Source organism: Aulostomus chinensis, chromosome 14, assembly GCF_037954235.1.
Source record: "Aulostomus chinensis isolate RoL2024-O1b breed Wild chromosome 14, RoL_Achi_v1.0, whole genome shotgun sequence".
In the NCBI taxonomy this organism is placed as follows: Eukaryota; Metazoa; Chordata; class Actinopteri; order Syngnathiformes; family Aulostomidae; genus Aulostomus; species Aulostomus chinensis.
The window spans coordinates 7,463,825-7,483,773 of record NC_141333.1 but is presented as its reverse complement, the minus strand read 5'-3'; the positions used below and the strand labels follow the sequence as shown (position 1 = coordinate 7,483,773).

Sequence of the window (19,949 nt, the reverse complement as noted above, 5' to 3'; positions counted from 1 at the left end):
AGAGAGATATAAATGAAAACAGAGGAGAGAGATGAAGGGGGAAAGGGGATATGACAATTACCCCACTGCACAACAATACATTTTCTTGTCCCTAAGACAGAAATGTATTGACACATTTGTCAATTTGAGATGATTTATTCTCATCTCAAATAATAATTCCAGTTTGAAGACTTCAAATTAGGGCCGAACAATTTATGTTTTCGATTAATGCATCCTTCTGAATAAACCATTAGTTTGACATAAATGACTCAGACTGCAAATCAACAGCAAACTGCAGCAAAAATGACATCATTTTTACATTTCTTTCTGGAAAAAAAATGCAGAAGTTACCATTCTAACTAAAATAAAGTCTTTTTTTTTTTTTTTTTTTTGCATAGCGTTCAGCCCTGCTTCAAACCTTGTCACCTTACACAAAGATATCAAATACTATTCATGCCTGATGTGAGGTACCAAATTCTTTCAGACAGACAACAGCGTCCAATGTTAATGACGTCACAGGCAGAACCGTGCCGTTACAAGCAGCACCAGGAGGTCCAAACATTGAGGTGGGAGAGAGTGAGCGCACACACACACACACACACACACACACACACACACACACACACACACACAGAGGGAGAGAGAGAGAGGTGAAATGGTGCTGGTCTTTCTGTGGTTGAAGTGTCAAAGTAGGTAAAATTATGTTTCAGACTGCGTCCTCATACCCTTCTACTTATTCTTATCGGACAGAGTTGACAGTACAAGATCATGCAGTGCATCTTTTTAAAAAGGAATGGGCAAGTTAGTCAGCAGTGATTCCTTTGCAGCATTTTAGTAACGTTGAGCAAGCAGCAGGGATGGAATATGACCCGAACTATGCAGCAGATGAGAGCAGGAGTGAGCTGGCGGACGTAAGAAAGCTAAAGAGAAGTTCAAGCGCAGAGCAGAGCTTGTAATCTATTATTTGAATTCTTATGTTGAGAAATATACACATTAGTATGATCACCTGCTTGATCCCAGCTCTAAAATGTCATAAATTCTCAATTCAGCTGCCTAACGAGAATGTAAAGTGCTCTAAGAGACATTAAAGTGTGTACGTACCCACACAAGGCCGGCCCACTCCCTGAGATCTGTAGCCACGGGGACAGGTACAGTGGTAACTTCCTCTGGTGTTCTCACAGATCTGGTTGTATCTGCACTGATGGGTGCCGTCTCTGCACTCATCAATATCTAAAACAGAGTGTAGCGGTCAGTCAAAGAACACAACCAGAACATCACAGAGATGCAAAAATATCAACATTACTGACCGACGCACGTCCCATTAGCACCTTTGGTCATACCACTGGGGCACAGGTCGATACAGTTGTAACCCCCGCGGGTGTTTTTACACTGCTGATCTGATCGACAGACCCTCTGTCTGCACTCATTTATATCTAGGATGGCATCAGGGAGAGAGGAAGAGGTTAAATCAATGAACTTTGAGGGAACCCTGAAACCAGTCTAACTTTTCTGTCTCACCTATACAGCGTCGGTTCCTGAGTTGGAAGCCTGGCTCGCAGGCACAGCGATAACTCCCGATAGTGTTTAGACAGTGTTGGTTGCACGGATTGGACTCCTGACATTCGTTGATATCTTAACAAGAAAAGAAGAGCGTTGTACACACTTACACATCAGCAACACACCACAAACAATAACGAACGCTTGATGATGTACCTGCGCAACTGAGACCATCAGCTGTTCTCCTGAAGCCACGGCCACAGCGCATAACACAACGGTATGAGCCAATAGTATTCTCGCAGTCCTGTCCATCATGGCACACATCCCCGCCCAGCGAACACTCATCAATGTCTAAGAAAAGGATGAGAGTGAATTAGAAAATGTGAAAATGGAGATGTTATCGCACCTCTTTACATCTCATCAAGGTATGCGTTCAGTATGGGTGTTGTGTACCCTGACAGGTGCGGCCGTCGGCTGAGATGGTGAGACCTCGAGGACACGAGCAGTAGTAGGTTCCCATGGCATTGTGACATGAGTGAGAACAAGGGTTCCCAACCTGACACTCGTTCTCATCTACAGCACACAAACAACACATCAACACTGAGAACACGCAAGAGCTTGAAAGCCTTAACATTTTGCAAGATACTGCATTTTTAACAGGTACTTTTAGGTGCAGTGAAGTTATACATTATTTTTTGGAACATCAGAACAGTTGATATTACCAGCACAGTAGGGCCCAGCAGACACCAAAGTGAAGCCTTGAGGACACTGGTTACTACGATCACCTGCAATCAAGTAAAATAATTAATTTGAAATACCTCTATAACAGATTATTATATCAGAGAGATTTACACATAGCTAAAAAGTAGGAAAGGAAACCTGGTTCATGGTATTCTTACCTTTGCTGATACTAGCTTGGATGCTATACTCAATCACCTCCTCCAGGGGGTGGTAGTGAGCGCTGATGGCTGTTGCCTGAAGCATCTCAACCAGGTAGGGCATCTTACCCTTGGAAACATCGTAGGAGATGGTGTGATTCCAGGAGTATGGAACACTCTCCCTGTCGATACTGAACATGCGAGTAGACAAAGCGTACAGCTGACCCGGGCCTGTCTGGATGTAGTCCTCGGTGTAGTCCTGCATTAAACATGGCATGTCTCAGCACAATGATACAAACAAGGCAACAAAGTCAAATCCTACACATTATTTCTGTTTATCTCTGTACCTTTATGCTGATGTCAGCATGTGAGGGGAGTTGTAAGATGTGTCCGTTCACTACGATGTCCAGTAACAAGGCTCCGTCTGAGTCCAGGCCCCTAGCGATGTGGGTCATCCTCAGGATCTCGCCTACCATTCAATTCCAACACTTTTGTCTGATTCAAGCCTTTGTATTTTCACTCAACATTTGTGTAGAAATTTAAAACATCCCCAAGAAACATCATGAAGCCCTTGTATGTGTTTACTGTACCTGTGGCAAATTCCACCTGTGTTTCTCGCCTGAAGATGCCTCCTGTTAAGGTGTATCCGTTTACAGCCTCCCCTACTTCCTGGGCGGTGGTCCAGTAGATGGGGTTCAGGATGGAGATGAGCTTCCTCATTGCAGGCCCTTGAGAGAAAGAGGAAAGGATGGAGGCATTTCATTTATTATGTCTTCGGTAGCTTTGAAGATATGGGAATATTTGTTTTGGGAACAAACCTAATGTCCTTGGTACATTAGAAATAGAGGCTTTGATGACTTTGTTGCCGGATTTGCCGTCTGTGATGGTGGCGTTCAGGATGGCAATACCAAACTCAATGTCGTTGATATTCCCAATGATGCTTCCTCGTGCTGTCTGAGGCCCACCTGACAAAGAAAAAGTACGTAAGACTGCTGTACTCTTGAAGTGAATACACAAATCCCACACAGTAGCCCTTCACACCTTACCTGGGCAGGCCTGAGAGTTACACCTGGACAGCTGGGAGGAGTCTCCTGGACAAGGGCGGCCACCGTTGCTAGAAGACGGGTTATTACACAGTCGGACACGAGTCCTCTCTCCTCCTCCACAGGAAGTCGAGCATTCTCCCCAAGGTTGCCATGGTCCCCAGTTACCATCAACTGCAATGACACACAAAAACATAAAAAACACACATTCGTATAAACTTGGCATTAGAAGAACTAAGAGACTGAAAAACTAATTTCATGCACTTGAAGGAGCAAAGTTCTGAACCTACTGACTCACCAGGACAGTTGGCGTTGTTGCACCTCTGTATCTGAGAGTCTGCTCCTGCACAAGCTCTCCCTCCATTGGCTGGTCTGGGGTTGTCACATGTCCTGTAGCGCCTCATCTGACCTCCGTTACATGTCTTGCTGCAGCTGCCCCAGGTACTCCACGGACCCCAGTTACCACTGACTGACAGACACCATCAAGATGTCCAATGCATTAAAGAAAAAAATATCCATGTGTTTATGGCCAGATAAAGAGATGGTAAACTCACTTGGGCAGGGATCGCTGTTACAGAAGTCAATGTGCACGTCGTTGCCTTCACATTGCCTGCCACCATGTTGAGGGGCGGGGCTGGCACAGAGGCGTGTTCTCTGTCTGGTCCCACCCCCACAGGAAACACTGCAAGCTCCCCAGCTCACCCAAGACGACCACTTCCCATCCACTGATGTACACAAGAAACAGAAGGTGTCGTCATTTAGTTAAAACACCCTTGATCTTCCTAAATTTGACCCCTAAGCTTTCCATCCCTGATGCTCACCAGGACATGATCTCTCCTTGCACACTTGTGTTTGGGTGTCGGTGCCCTCACACTGCGGCCCATCAAATGCCGGAGGAGGGTTGTTGCACAGCCGGATTCTAGACTGCATGCCCTTACCACAGGTCTCACTGCATGGGCTCCATGGTAGCCAAGTCCCCCAGTTGCCTGACACTGTAAGACCATAAACAGAGTCAATAAATAAACACCAGTTAGAAGTAAGATTCCTCATCTCATCCTCATACCTCCTAATCAACCAGAGGATGGTCTAGTCCTGTATCTGCTTACCTGGACAAGGTCGAACACTGCACATAATAACTTCGACTGCCTTTCCCTCGCACGGCCTCCCACCATGCTGAGCTGGGGGTTTACTGCAGGTCCGGACCCTGGTTCTGTTGCCCTGACCACAGGTACGTGAGCACTCCTCCCAGACAGACCACTCTGACCAGTTACCATCCACTGTAGATAATTTTTTTATTTTAGTACTGCTTGTACACAATCTTTCACAAATGCTGGGAGAAAATTACTCCTTTGCTTGTGACTCTTAACAGAGCTCTCACCTGGACAAGGCTTCCCTTGACAACTGCGCGTCTCAGTAGCTGATCCTACACAGTTGCGACCTCCATTGGCAGGTAGAGGATTGTTACACTGCCTCAGCCTCTTCTGAGACCCAACACCACAGCTCATACTGCAAGGAGCCCACTCTGCCCATTCTGAGTAGCCACCATGGACTGGAAATCAATGAAATGCACATGAATATAACATGTAGTTTGTCTTTTTCCCTTTACTGAGAGGAATAAAGAAAAATGAGAAAATGAAAAATATGTCACAGCTGGCTCACCTCGAACAGTGAGAGTGACTCTGACCAGAACTGATCCCAGCAAGTTTCGGGCCACACATTCATATTCAGATGTGTCCTCCTTCTGGGCACTGCTGACCCGGAGGGAACCATTAGACAGGGTGGAGAAGTGGATGTTACCCAGCAGAGGGCGCCCCTGGCGGGACCATTCTATGTCAGGGGTTGGCTCACCCTCCGCCTGGCAGTTGAGCACCACCGTGGTGCCAGCATCCACCACTGTCTTTACAGGTTCTACTATAATGGTGGGTGCACCTGGAAGGGAAGGTGGATGTGTGAAATCTAAAACTTGGATAATTCTCTGAATGCATTCACATAGGAAATTCTAGGAAGTTGACACCTACTCTGCAAGGTTAGCGTGACACTTCTCTCCACGACTCCAGCATCGTTTGTTGCCACACACATGTAGTTGCCTGCATCTTCACTCTACAGAAATCAATGAAACACTTAGGCTGCAAAAAGACTGTGAAAAGGTTTGCCTCTTGAAAATGTACAGACTTCATTAGATCTACACATTTTCATGTGTTTTCCTACCACTGTGCCATAGATGGCCAGAGAGCCATTGTCCAGCTGACGTATCCGGTTGCTGATCTGGATGTTTATTCCATTTTTGCTCCACTGGATGATGGGTAGTGGGTCTCCACGAACCTCACAGTTCAGGATGGCATTGCCACCCAGAGGTTCAATACGGTTGGAGTGAAGGTCCCCATCAATGATCGGTGGTTCTGATGATAGAGAGGAAACAAGGTAAGACACATTTCTTGGTTCTTGATCCAGTTTTGATCTGCAAACAGGAGTTAAATAGCTCCATGAGTCTTTGTACCTTTGACGTAGACAAAACCCAGTGACTTGATGGCTCCCACACTGTTTTCTGCCACACAGGTGTATGTGCCAGAATCATCTTTACTCACTCTCTCAATCACCAGCTCACTGTGGCCATTCATATGGTCATGATGAACTACAGTGTAAGAAGACATCAATAACAATGAGAGGTGAGACGGTTTTATATTGTAAAGATATAGAAGTCAGTTTAAAGGACAGAAACGTTGATTGCACAGTTTCATTTCTAAATAGATACTCCCTGATAAGAATAATTTTCATGTTTAGTGATGATGTCTCCATACGTGGAATGATATTGTTGTTGAAGGCCCATGTGATCCTTGGTGGAGGGATGCCACTGACCCCACAGGCCAGAAGGAGGCGCTCTCCCTTGTTGAGGGCCACATCCCCAAGCAGCTTGGTAAAGACAGGGTGTGTATTAACAGTCAGGGTCACTGACCGGCTTTCCTGCCCAACTTCATTGGTGGCTACACAAGTGTAACTGCCTGCATCATCCGGCTGGAGGAGGAGGGTGGAGTCACAAGAAAGGTTTTTCAAATCCATGTTCATGAGAGAGTACAGCATATTTCATACATGCATACAGAGCTGTAAACACTGTGACGCATGCATGTGCACGCGGTGTTGTAAATCACTAACGTACAACCAAGAAACCAGGCTATGACGAGTGTCTCCATCATCCTCACCTGAGCGATGTCAATAACCAGCTCCCCAGAGGGCAAGATGGTATACTCCCCTGTGCGATCACTGAGAGAAATACCATCCTTCTCCCAGGACAGCGTTGGTTGAGGGACGCCCTCTGCCACACACGTCATCTGGGCTTGACTGTTTTCTACCACGGTCACATCCTGCTCCACATCACGGATAGAGGGAGGGACTGCAAAGGTAAGATCAAATTTTTACATCATAAATAGTATAAAGTACCGCTATGATTTTATGTTGGTGCGTATTGTGATATGCATTCTATTACAACATCAGTTTAACATTGGAATATATCATAATACTGTCGCAGTTCCATTTCTTACTCTGTACTGTAAGGCTCATCTCCAAGCTGACAGTTCCCGCTGCGTTGGCAGCAGTGCACGTGTATCGTCCGGTATCACTTGGCTGGATGAAGGAGATCTGTAGTGAGCCTGAACTGAGCACCCGCTGCCGTACAGATTCCTTCAGCGGCTGCCCATCTTTATGCCATGTGACAGATGGAGGAGGGGTACCATCAGTTTGGCACAGCAACGTCACGGAGGAGTCCACAGGTGTCACGTACTTCTGAGTGTCTGAGCTGATCACGGGAGGGACTGCAGGACAAAACACACCAGTACCCCATGTATCAGATACAGACTGTTTATTATTGAACACAGTGAGGAAGAGACACATTTTGATGCAGGTTTGACGTTTTAGAATCATGGCCACTTTAGTTTGATGCTACTGCAATTTGTACTGTTAGATAACAGTTATAAAGCTGTCACACACACACACACACACACACACACACACACACACACACACACACACACACACACACCGTATACTCCTCACAAGGAAAGAATATATTGTACATGCTATCAACACAATTATTGTTTTACAATACAATAAATTGTGTTTCATCAAATCAAATCAAATCAGGCTGTGACCCTGTCCCTCACCTGGAGGATCCTACTTGTTATCATATAAGACATTAATGAAGTTACCATTACTTGAGAGTGCGTGTGACCTACCTTGTACTCTGAGTTTTGTCTTGCCCAGTGCTGTGCCGGCAGGGTTTTGAGCCACACACATGTATGTTCCAGAGTCAGGCAATGACGCCTTGGTGATCTGCAGACTTCCATTAGGCAGCACTGTGAAACTTCCACCTATCAGGAAGAATTGACGTGTTGCTACAATTGATGATTGTTGATTATTCCAAAGGACAGGCACACACAAACAAGTAAAGGCTGGTTACCTGTGGTGGGTATATTGATGCCCTCTTTCTGCCAGGTGATGGTGGGTCTAGGTGAGCCTGAGGCTCTGCAGGGCAGTGTGATGGGATTGTTGAGGATCACATCAAGTGTGGATGGATGGGACTGGATCACTGGAAGCTCTAGGAAAGATGGATTTGAAAAGTAGACCACAATGTATAAACTATTGCATTTGGGCAACTTTGACTTTAAAACTCAAACTTTTAAAAAATTTCACCAAACCTCCTCTGGAAATCCTCCGCACAGCAGAATACATCTGAGAATTCTTATTCTTACCTTGCACCGTGAGCTGCACGTGACGCTGAGTGGAGCCTGCAGCATTCTTGGCTGTACACGTGTAACGTCCTGCATGACTGAGCTCAGCTGATGTGATCTCTACTGGACCTGAGCATAGAGCGACACACCACCTCAACATGATTCGTGACCGACTCACTTATGTAACACATTTATGACGTGACTCATGAAGTAATATCTTCGTATGATATGTTCATGATTCTACCTGTGTGCAGGATGCTGTATCCTTGTCCCTGTTCAAGCAGCTTGATGCCGTCTTTGCTCCAGCGGATTGTGGGTTCAGGAACGCCAGATGCAGTACAGGCAATGACCACCGGGGACAATCTGGTTACGACCAGCTCTGTGGGTTCATCAGCTATTGATGGAGGAACTATGAAAACAGAAAACAGCAGGTACTTGATGTATGATGTTAAAGTAAAAGTGGACAGTGGACAGATGGTACAAAGAGGGGAAAGCATAACTAACAACATTGTACTACACTGATTAAAATACTGCAATAACTAACTAAGTCTAAGATTATTAGACTATTTCATAATTTGATTACAACTTTATTACTCTCTACCATATGGGACTCTCCTTGCTTGCTCAGCCACTTTTGTCTCAAGTCATTAAAATACAGACAAGTTAGATTCAAGCTTGGCAAAAAAATAATGTTCACAATAAATGTTAAATGCATTTTATTATGTTTGAGTATGTTTTAACTAATCAATAATTACTTCGTCTGTATCAATGCATGAATCAGTAATTCAAGAATTGCATTCCACGCTCAAATTCATTATTTCCCTCATGCCCAGTAATGGCAATGATATTTCATTTTCATGATGGCACTCACCGTGGACAGTGAGGTTAATGGCTCTGGAGTCTTCCCCTGCCTCATTAGAAACAACACACTCATACACAGCCGTGTCCTCCACGGTGGGTGCTATCACTACCAGGGAGCCTGATGAGAGTAATCTGCAAGTAATACAAAAATCAAGGTCAGTATATGCAAGTGACAAACTTAGCTCCTCCTCCTAAATAATTGAAGAAGATAAACTGATTCAACCTGTACATATTCTGGTTCTGGTCAGCATTGATGGCTCGACCGTTTTTTGTCCAGCTGACGGTGGGCTTGGGTATGCCAGTGGCCTCGCAGGACAGGGTGGTCTGGACATTCACTGTGACTGTCACATTGGTACGACCAGCAGCGATAGAGGGGGGCACTGAAAGGGTGGAATAACAGATTACAAAATGACTGTTTTTTGTGGATGATGGAGGCAGTATGTTCACATGTATCTCCTACCATATACTTGGAGATCTACTCTCTTGCGTTGTGTCCCAGCTGGATTCGTTGCCATACACAAATAACGGCCTGTGTCGGTCACCTGAGCAGAGTTGATGTGTAAAGACCCATCTGCTGCAAATGTGTACCTGTACACACATAAAATGGTATTCAGTAATTGACAATAAAGTTGTGGTACTTGAAGATATCACATAGAATACTGTTTTTTTTATAATTACTATTATTTGATGCAGGGATGGAGAATGCTAGGGTACATGGGTGTCAGGTGAGGGTCCAGAAACAAAGGAGAGCACAGCCCAAAGTGCACTTTGCTCTAGTAATGATAAAAATAGACAGGAACAACAATACTGTATGATGTTTGGCTTTACCTGGGGTTGTTTCCTGCCAATATGGCACCATGTTTTCTCCATGTTACACGAGGAGGCGGCACTCCACTGACGACACACTCAAGCACTGCTGGCTTGTTGATGTGGACTGACACACTCTGGGAGCCTTCTTTAATAGTTGGGGCCACTGAGAGGAGATATTGATAAAAAAAATAAATTATTTTACATATGGAGGGATATTCAAACACTTGTAAACACAAGACTGTACAGTACTCTACCATTGACTGTCAGGTTAAACTGGCGCGTGGTCTTGCCAGCAATGTTACTGGCCTCACAGGTATAGTGAGCTCTGTCACTGAGCTCAGCCATGTTGATCTGCAAGTAGCGTCCACCAGACAGAATCCGCACCCGTGCAGAGGCCTACACAAAAATTAAAAGTTGTTCATGAATGTATTTCAGAAGGCGTAACATGTAGATAAATGTTTGTTTGATTTCTGACCTGCAGTGGTCGACCATCTTTGAGCCAGGTGAGCGTCGGAGGAGGAACAGCATCAGACTTGCACTCCAGAGTCACCTGTCGGTTCTGCAGCACAGACACATCCTGAGGTGTGCTCTCGCCCGCTATGTTGGGAGGAACTGATCCAGGAGAACCAGATAGAAAACAATACTGAAAAACTAGTTTTCAACTTTATGTTGCTGCTTTCAGCGACAGTAACTCAAGCCTGGTGGATGTCTACACTGTCTCTGCTCCACAACATGAGTGGGAGTACATGGTGCATCATCCAGCTGTTTACATACACAACAAAATCAACTGAATTAAACAAGAAAACAATGCATTTTGTGAAGCCAGGTAAGTGTGTTCAATCAAGTGGCTGTAGGTGTCTTCTTGGCATAAGTTGTGTTGATACATCCTTGTTACCCACCATGGACTCGAACCAGAAACTCCTTATCATCATCTCCTGCTGGACTGTTGGCCAAGCAGCTGTATCTGCCAGTGTCCTCCAACTGAGTACACATGTAAAAAGTGGGAGAACAGTGGAAAAGGGATTAATTAAAACAGCCCTATTTTATGTTGCTATAAGGAATACGTAATAAATATGTCATGGTCTAAAAAAAGTAACTGAGTAATGTTGGATCTAACCTGTGCCGATGCCACACGGAGCAACTCTCCACCCCTGAGAAGTCGCAGGCTGTCTGTCTGAGGGAGGGGCCGCCCATCCTTCAACCATGTCAAGGATGGTGTGGGGATACCTGAGACCTCACACTGAAGCTCCAGTACATTATTAACTACCACAGGTACTTCCACTGGTACACCAGAGTCCTTGATTTGCGGAGGGTCTGACAAAGAAAAGAAGAAAAAAATTAAAAGAGAAAAATTAAGGCTGAAGGGAAAGTTTTAGAATCTGATCTGCTCTTTCTCTCACCGAGAACTTTCAGGTTGAAATGGCGGCTTGCTTGACCAGCAGTGTTATTGGCCACGCAGGTGTAACGTCCCGTATCATTGACCCGGGCCTGGATGATCTGAACAGTGGTATTCAAGTTGAGAAAACTCAGGTGGGCATCAGGAGATAGAGACACCCCCCCTTTGAGCCAGGACACAGTGGGAGTCGGTGTCCCATCAGCAACACACAGCAGAGAAGCCAAGTTTCCCCTGACCACAGTCACATCCTCTGTGCTCCCGGCTCCATCCAGACCTGGAGGGACTGAGAAGAGGAATGGAATAACAACTCATTAATAGTAACTACACAACACAAATGTTTGCAGTTGTTGTTTTTCTTTTGACAACTCGGCAATGCCGGCTTTCAGACTCACCATGCACCTGCAGGTTATAGTGTCTGTTATCCACTCCAGCTCTGTTTGATGCAACGCAGGTATACGTGCCCCCATCAGACACTTGGGTGCGTGTAATGCTGGCACATAAAGTAAAAAATACCACTGCTGTGTCATCTTTTAAGTTTCACAAAAAAGTATACATTTTTTCCAAACAATACCATTTAAAAAAAAATTCATCAAATTTTGGGCTTTTTCTATGAGGACGATAGAAGACTGTAGACGTTGGTATTACAGCCCTGTCCACTGACCTACCGGAGCACCTGGCCAGCAGAGAGGAGCCGTACATGAGAGGATACTGGCAGAGGCAGGCCATTTCTCAGCCAGTTCAGCTGGGGTGGAGGAGACCCTGTGGCAACACACTCAATGTTGACAGAGCTGTCCAGGACGGTGGTCAACTCCTCCACCGTTTCACTATCGCCCTCTATCACTGGAGGCACTGTGTAGGGGGGTGAACAGAGAAAGAGGGGAGTGACGTGAGAATAAATTCCCACAGCTATCAAGCAGAGACATACCTGGGATGGTCTTGTGGTACATTTAGGAACAATGACGTAAACCAACCGTAGACGTTCAGGTTGAATATCCTGTCCTCCTCTCCTGCACTGTTGGTGGCTACGCAGGTGTATTTGCCGCTATCAGTGGTGTGAGCTCCATTCACAGTGAGTGTGCTGTCATCTGGACTGATCCTGAAACAGAACCATCATATCCTCATCATTATCATGATCAAAACTCTTAAGCAATATTACTGTATACACATTAAAATCAATTATATACATTATTCTGGTATAACACTGCTGTACCTGAACCCTTTGTTCCCTTGGTTGCTGATGACTTCCCCGTCCTTCAACCATTGGATGGTAGGAGTTGGGGTCCCTTGGACTTTACAGACCAGCTGTATACTTTCATTTAGCAGCACTCCTATCTCACTGGGCATCTCTGACCCAGAGATACTGGGAGGGACTTAAAAGAGAAATGTTGGTGTTAGCTGGATTAACAGTTGAATGCAATAATTTGCTAATCTAATCATCAAGTACCTTGTATAGTGAGGTGGTAGCTCTTGCGTGCCTTTCCTTCCACGTTAGATGCCAAACAAGTATAGGTGCCACTGTCAGACAGCTGCGACCGTGCTATTTGAAGCTTGCTGCCCCCTGAGAAGATGTGCATCTCCAAAGAGCCGGAACTCTCTAAAGAAATGAAATTCACAGATTTGACACTAAATAAAAACACAAGCTAGTTCCACAAACCAAGATGTAGAGCTCATTCAGTCAGCTTATGACATACTGTATTCTAAGGATATCTTAAATAGATGGAAAAAATCACTCAACTAATGACGACATTGTACTCCTTAATAATAGAGGCTCACCTATGGGTTTTCCATTCTTCAACCATGTGAGGCTGGGAGGAGGAATTCCAGTAGCATCACAGGCAAATGTGACTGGGTTACTGATGGTTTCCACAACTTTCTCCTCTGCTGGGCCGTCGATACTGGGAGGCACTGAAAGCCAGTGAGACATATTTTTTCATGAACTTTGCTAGAAAATAATGTATGTCGTGAATAATTGATTATCTAGTAATACCATAAACGTTCAAGTGGAAGATCTTGTCCACCTGACCAGCAACGTTGCTGGCTTTGCACACATATTGTCCAGTATCAGACACCTGCAAAACAGAAGACAAACTTTAGCACCCAGAAACATTGTGATTCAGTTATTTAGATATCAAAGAGGCTATCCTGACCTCACACTACTGGTCACATATGATCAATCATCACTCATAGATATTGAGAAATAAAAAGTACAACACAAATCCATCTCCATCACCTCAGAGCCTCTGATCTCCAGCATCTGCCCTTCTGCAAGTATGCGCAGGTTGTCCGATTCTGTCACCATCCTTCCGTTCTTGTACCAGGTGATGATGGGTGGAGGTACGGCATTGGATTCGCACTCCAGAGTGACTGATCTCCCAACAAGCACGTTCACGACCACAGGAGAGTCCCCGCTATTGTCCCGGATACTGGGAGGAACTGGGAAGAGGAGACAAGAGGGGAATGTTCATAATGTTATACTAGAAGCCAAGTCTGGCACTCAATGTACAAAAGTGTTAATGTGAACAGACCAAAAACTGTGAGATAGATGTGTTTGTAGGCTTCTCCAGCTGCGTTCATGGCCACACAGCTGTACTTTCCTCCATCTGATACTTTTGCCTTCAGGATCTGTAAAGTTCGTCCACCTGTAGGTACAAAGTTGAGAAAGGGTGTTAAAGAATGTATATGTGTATTCATATGATAAATATATATTTTTATGAATATCATTCAGAGGTGTTTAAACCCCAAGGCCTGCTGTCATTGTGAAATCATGCCTTTAATCCCCCATGGCTCCTCTGGTTGCAGTACCTGGCATGATGAGTGCATTAGCATTGGCCTGAATGGGACCTCTATCATTTAACCAGGTCAGGGTGGGAGGTGGGAAACCAGTGGCTTCACAGGTCAGAGACACAAAGTTGTTAACCACCACTGTCACATTCTCAGGGCTCAAGCCGAAAATAGCAGGAGGCACTGAAAGGAAAAGAGAACAATGATCTTAAGAATCCCAAAGCAACCTAAACCAATGCCGAATTAGTTCTGCACCTCACCATGAACATTGAGATTAAAGGATTTTTCTGCACTTCCAGCAACATTGTCAGCCACACACACATAACGTCCTGTATCAGATACTTGGGCATTCAACACCTAATGGAGAAATGTATATGGAACCTTCTTTAGTATGAAATGGGATGGAAAGTTCAAAATTTAGTTGAAAACAGAGACATAGAACCTACAAAATATTTAGCTAATCAAACAACCAACTAAATCTAGTTATTTTCTTAAATCTGCAAGAGTTTGCAGTATCTACATTATGACTGAAAAACTAAAAAAGGCAAATTATGATAAGTTAAATCTAGAATTTTGTTTTAATATACAAATATTCAATTGTCTATTGTTACCTGAAGAATTCTCCCATTTGACAGGATTCTATGTGCACCATCAGAGCTGATTGGCTGGCTGTCTTTAAACCAGGAGATCTTGGGGGTGGGGTTCCCATCCACATGGCATTCCAGTTGAGTAGTTTTATTGGCCAGTACTGTCACCTCATCATATAAGTCGCTCGGTGGTCCTCTTATAGTTGGGGGCACTGGTGCCAGACAGAAAACAGAAAGGGAAATTAGAAACTATTCCCACAACTCTGTTAAAATAAGTATCCTGCAGAGGTAGAGGACTTACGTAACACTCTGACATCATACTGAATGGAGTCTTCTCCTGCTTCATTGACAGCCACACAAGTGTATTTGCCCGAATCTTCCGCCTGAGCCCTGGGAATCTGTAACACTCTCCCCCCTGACAGCAAAACGCTAAAATGTTAACTTGCTCATTCTCACGTCCTCTCTTTTTTCCTTAATTTCTATCATCTGTCTCACCTGGCAGGATCAGAACTTTGTCATTGGAGGTGAGTGGCTGCCCATCTTTGTACCAGGAGAGTGTTGGAGGTGGGACAGCATTGGTCTCACAATACAGGGAGATGGGATTATTGAGGATCACATCACGAACGTCCCCTCCAAAGCCTGGCCGAGAGGAGGTATCACCAACTCCACCAGGTCTGTTGAAATTAGGTGGAACTGAAAAAGAAAAGAAAACAGAAATAACGTGCCATTCTTTGAGCATTTTGAAACTTTGATATAAATTCAACTTCATTTTATTTTATGTAGTTACAATGAATATTTTTAGTGTAATAACTAAAATAGGATTTCTCAGCCCACGAAGCACATAAAATTAATCTCAGGTACATTATCAACAGTCGACCCAGTTCACCTTGTATATTTACATCAAAGTCCTTCTCATCCTCTCCAGCTACATTCGTGGCGATGCAGGTGTAGCGGCCAGTGTCTGACACCTGAGCGTGTTTGATCTGAACGATACGACCGTTGGCTGTGATGGAGACGTGGTCGTCTGCCTGCAGAATCTGTTGCGAATCAGATGCACCAGAGGAGGGCATATGAGAGCTTTCACGACATAGTATCTTTACTACACAAGTGAAGCATTTCTACCTGTCCGTCCTTGTACCACTGCAGTGCTGGTGTTGGAAAGGCCTGAGCTGCGCACTCCAGTGTAAGTGTGCTGTTGACCTTTATCTTGACCTCTTTGGGAGCCAGACCTTCTCCTGGGATATCATTCTTATTGATCTGTGGGGGAACTGGAGTCAACAACAATATGAGTGTCATAAGTGACTGACGTAGATACCCCACAAACATAAACGGGAAACAAGATCAATTCTCTCACCATAAACTTTGACTTCATAGTGCTTCAGTGTCTCTCCAGCCTCATTCGTGGCAATGCATGTGTATCTCCCAGCATCCTCTACTTTAGCGTTGAGAATCTGAAGTGTTCGCCCACCTGTGAAAGTATGAGTGGTGAATGACGGAAGATGTTATAAGTAACATCAGTGGGCTAACTTGCCCACACAGTAGCTGCCCACTGCTACAAGTGTGTTCACTGTCCGTGAATGTTCATGGGTATCCAGTTAGAATTGCAATAAATGTAAATGTCACACCTGGAAGGACTCGGACATTGCGGCTTGACTCAAAAGGTGTGCCGTCTTTCAGCCAAGTGATTAGGGCAGGTGGGTAAGACTGGACCTCACACACCAGCGATGTGGGGCTGCTCAAAGTTACTGTCACCTCCTCTGCCGAGCCATCAGGACCCGAGCCAGCGATGGTGGGAGAAACTGGCAAGAAAGGAAGAGTCAATCAAATCCAAAACATGACTGTACTCTACCAGAAACAGTTTGAACCATGTATTAAATAATGTTCATTGGATTTGACAGTTAAGAGTATACCTAGAACATTGAGGTTGAAATGGCGGCTGCGGTCTCCTGCGCTGTTGGATGCCAGGCAGCTGTACCTGCCGGTGTCTGCAACTTGTGCACCAGAGATTTGGAGGAAACGGCCATGAGACAGCACTTGGTGGCGCCTGTCTGGCACTAGTTTCTGTCCATCCTTCAACCATTTAATCTCTGGCACTGGGTTACCTGGGAAATCCCAGAGGGAGGTTGACAGCGGCAATAAGGACCATGATCTTCAACGTCATCTAGATTCAGGATACATAAAATGAGGTTCAGTTACCTGAGGCCTCACAGGTGAGAGTGATATTGTGTCTCTCCTTGACTTTGGTGTCCACAACTGTTCCCCCGTCCACGATGCTTGGTGGAACTGTTGAATTAAACTGAAAATCAATTCAATTGTCTCACCAGTCAACCATATTCCACAGTAGGATACTTGTAAAATAGATACACCCGTGCTGTGTGACCTGTTGTAAGCATTAGCACCTCATTAACCAAAACAAATGTTAAGACACCAGTCATTTACTGCAACTATACCGAGGATGTCGAGGTCAAAGTTCTTCCTCTCTTCTCCAGCGCTGTTGGACACAATACAGGTGTACCTTCCAGCATCGTCTACTGCCGCGTGCATTAGACGCAGGCTGCGGCCCCCTAGAAGTCAGATGTATTAAACTTAATGATTATCATTTGTCAGTTGTCATTTTGGAATTTTTCCACATTTGTCACAGAAAAAAACTTCTGTCAAATGGAGAAACATTTCAAAATTCCATCCTATTGAACGCAATTCACCACTTCAAGCAAACGGGGATCAGCGGACAGCTGTTAAAACACAAATGTCCAAAATGAGACCCGAGGCTCATTGTGTCAGCTCACATTCCTTCCAAACAACTGTCAAAAAGAGAATTGTGAACTTTATTTAAATATTATAACATTCTTCTCTTCAATCCACACACACCAACTAAATATGTCTATATCTCAATATAACTCTCCATCTCATGCCCATTTTGAATAAGAAGATCAGTCCTATAAAATAACATTTGATTAGTTTTCATATTTGTAATTGTTTTTTTATTGTGTTAAAGGGCCGAACTTGCATTCATTTAAGTAATCAGGGCATTGTTTACATTAAAAACACCCATTACATCTTGTTAAATGTTTGACACCATCCATCTCCTTTTTCCCTCAAGAGGTTCGTCTTCTTTTACAGATTTCAGTCAGTTCAGCTGTTGAGTTTGGCAGCAATTGCAGTGCTTCTATTACATGTTATTACTTGTGATGTACTGCTAAGGTTTGGACTTGGAGGCTGAACTGGAAGACCAAACAATTCAAGTTACTCCAACTGCACTCTTGTCTTACTGTGGATTAATTGCTTGATTCCTTGATCCCTGGTAAAGGAGACAGTTTCAGTATTTCCATAACTCACCTGAGAGTACTCTCACTGAGCTGGTCCCCTTGATTGGCTGACCATCCTTCAGCCAGGTGATAGCAGGCAGAGGGATACCAGAAGCCTCACAACTCAGAGCAACTGGGTTCTTCACTACAGCAGTGACATTTTCTGGAAACTGTACCTGACCGATGATGCTAGGTGGAACTGGAAGATGGAGAGGACATCAGGGAAATGAGCAGAAAGACAAGACAGTGATGCTTTTTGAAAAGCAGAGAGGAATGAGAGAATCTAAAAAAAAGCAGGTGATTGTGGTGTAATTCATACCATGCACACTGATGTCGTGCTTGCTGTCTGCCTGCCCGGCCACGTTAACAGCAATACAGGTGTAGCGTCCTGTGTCGGACACCTTAGCATCTTTAATCTGCAGCAGTCTCCCCTCACTCAGAACCTTTGCACCGTGCTGTCCGGTGATGGGCCGTCCATCTTTAAGCCAAGTGATAGCAGGCCGAGGTACACCGTCTGCAGCACACTGCAGCGTCACGTCACCTCCTTTTGTCACAGTAACGTCATCTGTGTCCCCTTCGCTGCGTCTAATGGAAGGGCGAACTGAGGTGAGAGAAGCAAGTGAGTTGGTGCCAATATGAAAGTCTAAATCAACCTGACATAAAATATAGAATATTGTAAAAACTGACAAGACTTTATATCTTGTATGCGTACGAACCGTAAACCTGCAAGCTGTAGTCCTTGGAGGTGCTGCCGGCTGGGCTGGAGGCTGTGCAGGTGTAGGAGGCCGCATCTGTTCTGTCTGCACTGGAGATCTGGAGCTGTCGACCTCCTGACAAAACCCTCAGTCGCTGGTCGGACTTGAGCTCAACACCTGGAACACAAACAGATGTAGCATTCAAACAGATCAGCTACACACAGTCTGTGCTTTAAACGTCTATATTTTTCTTCTAACAACCAAAAATGCTCACCATCCTTTGTCCATGTAAGACTTGGAGGTGGTATACCACTGGATTCACACACCAGGGTGATGAGACTTCCTTCAGTCACTGTGAGAGGAGAAACCTCCTCAGAGCCACGGATACTGGGAGAAACTGTAATAATGACAGAAAACCAACAGGAGGCGCTCACATCTCATTCAGGCTTTGCTGGTGAATTTCAATGGGATTGAAAATGCAGTCACATCAAGTGTTTTTGACATAAGAGCTGTTATTCGGTTCAAAGTCTGACTTAAACCCCAATTCTTCAAAGAAGAACACATTAATATAAGAAAAAAACAATGGATAAATACAAATATATGACCTATTATGGTTGATGTGAAAAAAATCATTGGATATAACTAATGTTTGGATAAGACAATGCTAGGGGACAACTAAAATTCTATAAAATTCCTGTCAATGGTCACTTTAAAGTTTTTGATTCTTTAATTCAATGAATTTTTGCAAAGGTTGAGAAAAAAAACCTACCCCAAACATTCAGGTTATAGTTCTTTTCTGTTTTGCCAGCAATGTTGGTGGCTTCACAGGTGTATCTGCCTGAATCCTGCACCTGGGCACTGTCAACCTAGCGGTAAGATTCATAGAGTGACAGACAAATCATGTGAAATTGTAATAAAAAAGTGAGGAGGAATGAATGATTATAACATAAGTAAATTTGGTTCCTCGAGCTGCTGTGTACTGTTAACACCGTACCTTCAGCAAACTCCCATCCGCTGAGACAGTCAGACCAGGCTTCCTGAAGAGCGGCCGACCATCTTTGCGCCATTTCAGGGTAGGTGGCGGAATTGCGTCACTCTGGCAGTGCAGCTCCACGGGGCGACCGAGCATTACTGTGTTGTTCACCTCCACACCCTTGATGTTAGGAGGCACTGTGGTGAACAAGAACACAAGTAACCACAAATGTGTGACATATTATATCATCAAACATTTCCTCTGAAAGGAGATTATTCATACAAGATGAGACACTAAATATAGTAAGATGCTTTTTTACGCTGATTGATCTTGAACGTTGGTCTGTTAAGCCATTCCAAAAGCTGTAAACTCACCATATTACCTCATAAGTGAAGAGAATAATTGCTTCCTGAGATACACAAG

The 19,949-nt window shown here is 44.5% G+C and overlaps 1 protein-coding gene across 2 annotated transcripts in view; it reads right to left on the bottom strand.

The window, feature by feature from the left end:
* Positions 1-19,949, bottom strand: part of hmcn1 (hemicentin 1) — a 75,787-nt gene that overhangs the window by 2,403 nt on the left and 53,435 nt on the right. For both annotated transcript variants that reach the window (XM_086223240.1, XM_086223242.1), the window contains exons 41-103: positions 19,548-19,723; positions 19,323-19,419; positions 18,828-18,950; positions 18,575-18,730; positions 18,178-18,459; positions 17,890-18,057; positions 17,004-17,117; positions 16,750-16,836; positions 16,464-16,655; positions 16,179-16,352; positions 15,908-16,021; positions 15,676-15,821; positions 15,440-15,590; positions 15,049-15,246; positions 14,855-14,968; positions 14,578-14,765; positions 14,227-14,323; positions 13,988-14,149; positions 13,711-13,824; positions 13,416-13,618; positions 13,173-13,254; positions 12,959-13,090; positions 12,630-12,779; positions 12,396-12,555; positions 12,157-12,281; positions 11,851-12,034; positions 11,578-11,675; positions 11,190-11,468; positions 10,907-11,103; positions 10,689-10,770; positions 10,265-10,401; positions 10,044-10,185; positions 9,808-9,952; positions 9,440-9,567; positions 9,203-9,359; positions 8,990-9,111; positions 8,363-8,527; positions 8,140-8,247; positions 7,848-7,985; positions 7,624-7,758; positions 6,934-7,203; positions 6,595-6,785; positions 6,196-6,409; positions 5,895-6,029; positions 5,606-5,796; positions 5,416-5,497; positions 5,057-5,326; positions 4,776-4,946; positions 4,504-4,674; positions 4,219-4,389; positions 3,952-4,122; positions 3,696-3,866; positions 3,401-3,571; positions 3,173-3,319; positions 2,945-3,082; positions 2,702-2,823; positions 2,376-2,613; positions 2,199-2,261; positions 1,930-2,049; positions 1,693-1,827; positions 1,498-1,611; positions 1,287-1,412; positions 1,081-1,209 (exon numbers count right to left, since the gene is read on the bottom strand). In XM_086223240.1, the coding sequence (XP_086079366.1) occupies positions 1,081-1,209; positions 1,287-1,412; positions 1,498-1,611; positions 1,693-1,827; positions 1,930-2,049; positions 2,199-2,261; positions 2,376-2,613; positions 2,702-2,823; positions 2,945-3,082; positions 3,173-3,319; positions 3,401-3,571; positions 3,696-3,866; positions 3,952-4,122; positions 4,219-4,389; positions 4,504-4,674; positions 4,776-4,946; positions 5,057-5,326; positions 5,416-5,497; positions 5,606-5,796; positions 5,895-6,029; positions 6,196-6,409; positions 6,595-6,785; positions 6,934-7,203; positions 7,624-7,758; positions 7,848-7,985; positions 8,140-8,247; positions 8,363-8,527; positions 8,990-9,111; positions 9,203-9,359; positions 9,440-9,567; positions 9,808-9,952; positions 10,044-10,185; positions 10,265-10,401; positions 10,689-10,770; positions 10,907-11,103; positions 11,190-11,468; positions 11,578-11,675; positions 11,851-12,034; positions 12,157-12,281; positions 12,396-12,555; positions 12,630-12,779; positions 12,959-13,090; positions 13,173-13,254; positions 13,416-13,618; positions 13,711-13,824; positions 13,988-14,149; positions 14,227-14,323; positions 14,578-14,765; positions 14,855-14,968; positions 15,049-15,246; positions 15,440-15,590; positions 15,676-15,821; positions 15,908-16,021; positions 16,179-16,352; positions 16,464-16,655; positions 16,750-16,836; positions 17,004-17,117; positions 17,890-18,057; positions 18,178-18,459; positions 18,575-18,730; positions 18,828-18,950; positions 19,323-19,419; positions 19,548-19,723 (9,633 nt within the window). The remainder of the gene's footprint in view (positions 1-1,080; positions 1,210-1,286; positions 1,413-1,497; positions 1,612-1,692; positions 1,828-1,929; positions 2,050-2,198; positions 2,262-2,375; positions 2,614-2,701; positions 2,824-2,944; positions 3,083-3,172; positions 3,320-3,400; positions 3,572-3,695; positions 3,867-3,951; positions 4,123-4,218; positions 4,390-4,503; positions 4,675-4,775; positions 4,947-5,056; positions 5,327-5,415; positions 5,498-5,605; positions 5,797-5,894; positions 6,030-6,195; positions 6,410-6,594; positions 6,786-6,933; positions 7,204-7,623; positions 7,759-7,847; positions 7,986-8,139; positions 8,248-8,362; positions 8,528-8,989; positions 9,112-9,202; positions 9,360-9,439; positions 9,568-9,807; positions 9,953-10,043; positions 10,186-10,264; positions 10,402-10,688; positions 10,771-10,906; positions 11,104-11,189; positions 11,469-11,577; positions 11,676-11,850; positions 12,035-12,156; positions 12,282-12,395; positions 12,556-12,629; positions 12,780-12,958; positions 13,091-13,172; positions 13,255-13,415; positions 13,619-13,710; positions 13,825-13,987; positions 14,150-14,226; positions 14,324-14,577; positions 14,766-14,854; positions 14,969-15,048; positions 15,247-15,439; positions 15,591-15,675; positions 15,822-15,907; positions 16,022-16,178; positions 16,353-16,463; positions 16,656-16,749; positions 16,837-17,003; positions 17,118-17,889; positions 18,058-18,177; positions 18,460-18,574; positions 18,731-18,827; positions 18,951-19,322; positions 19,420-19,547; positions 19,724-19,949) is intronic.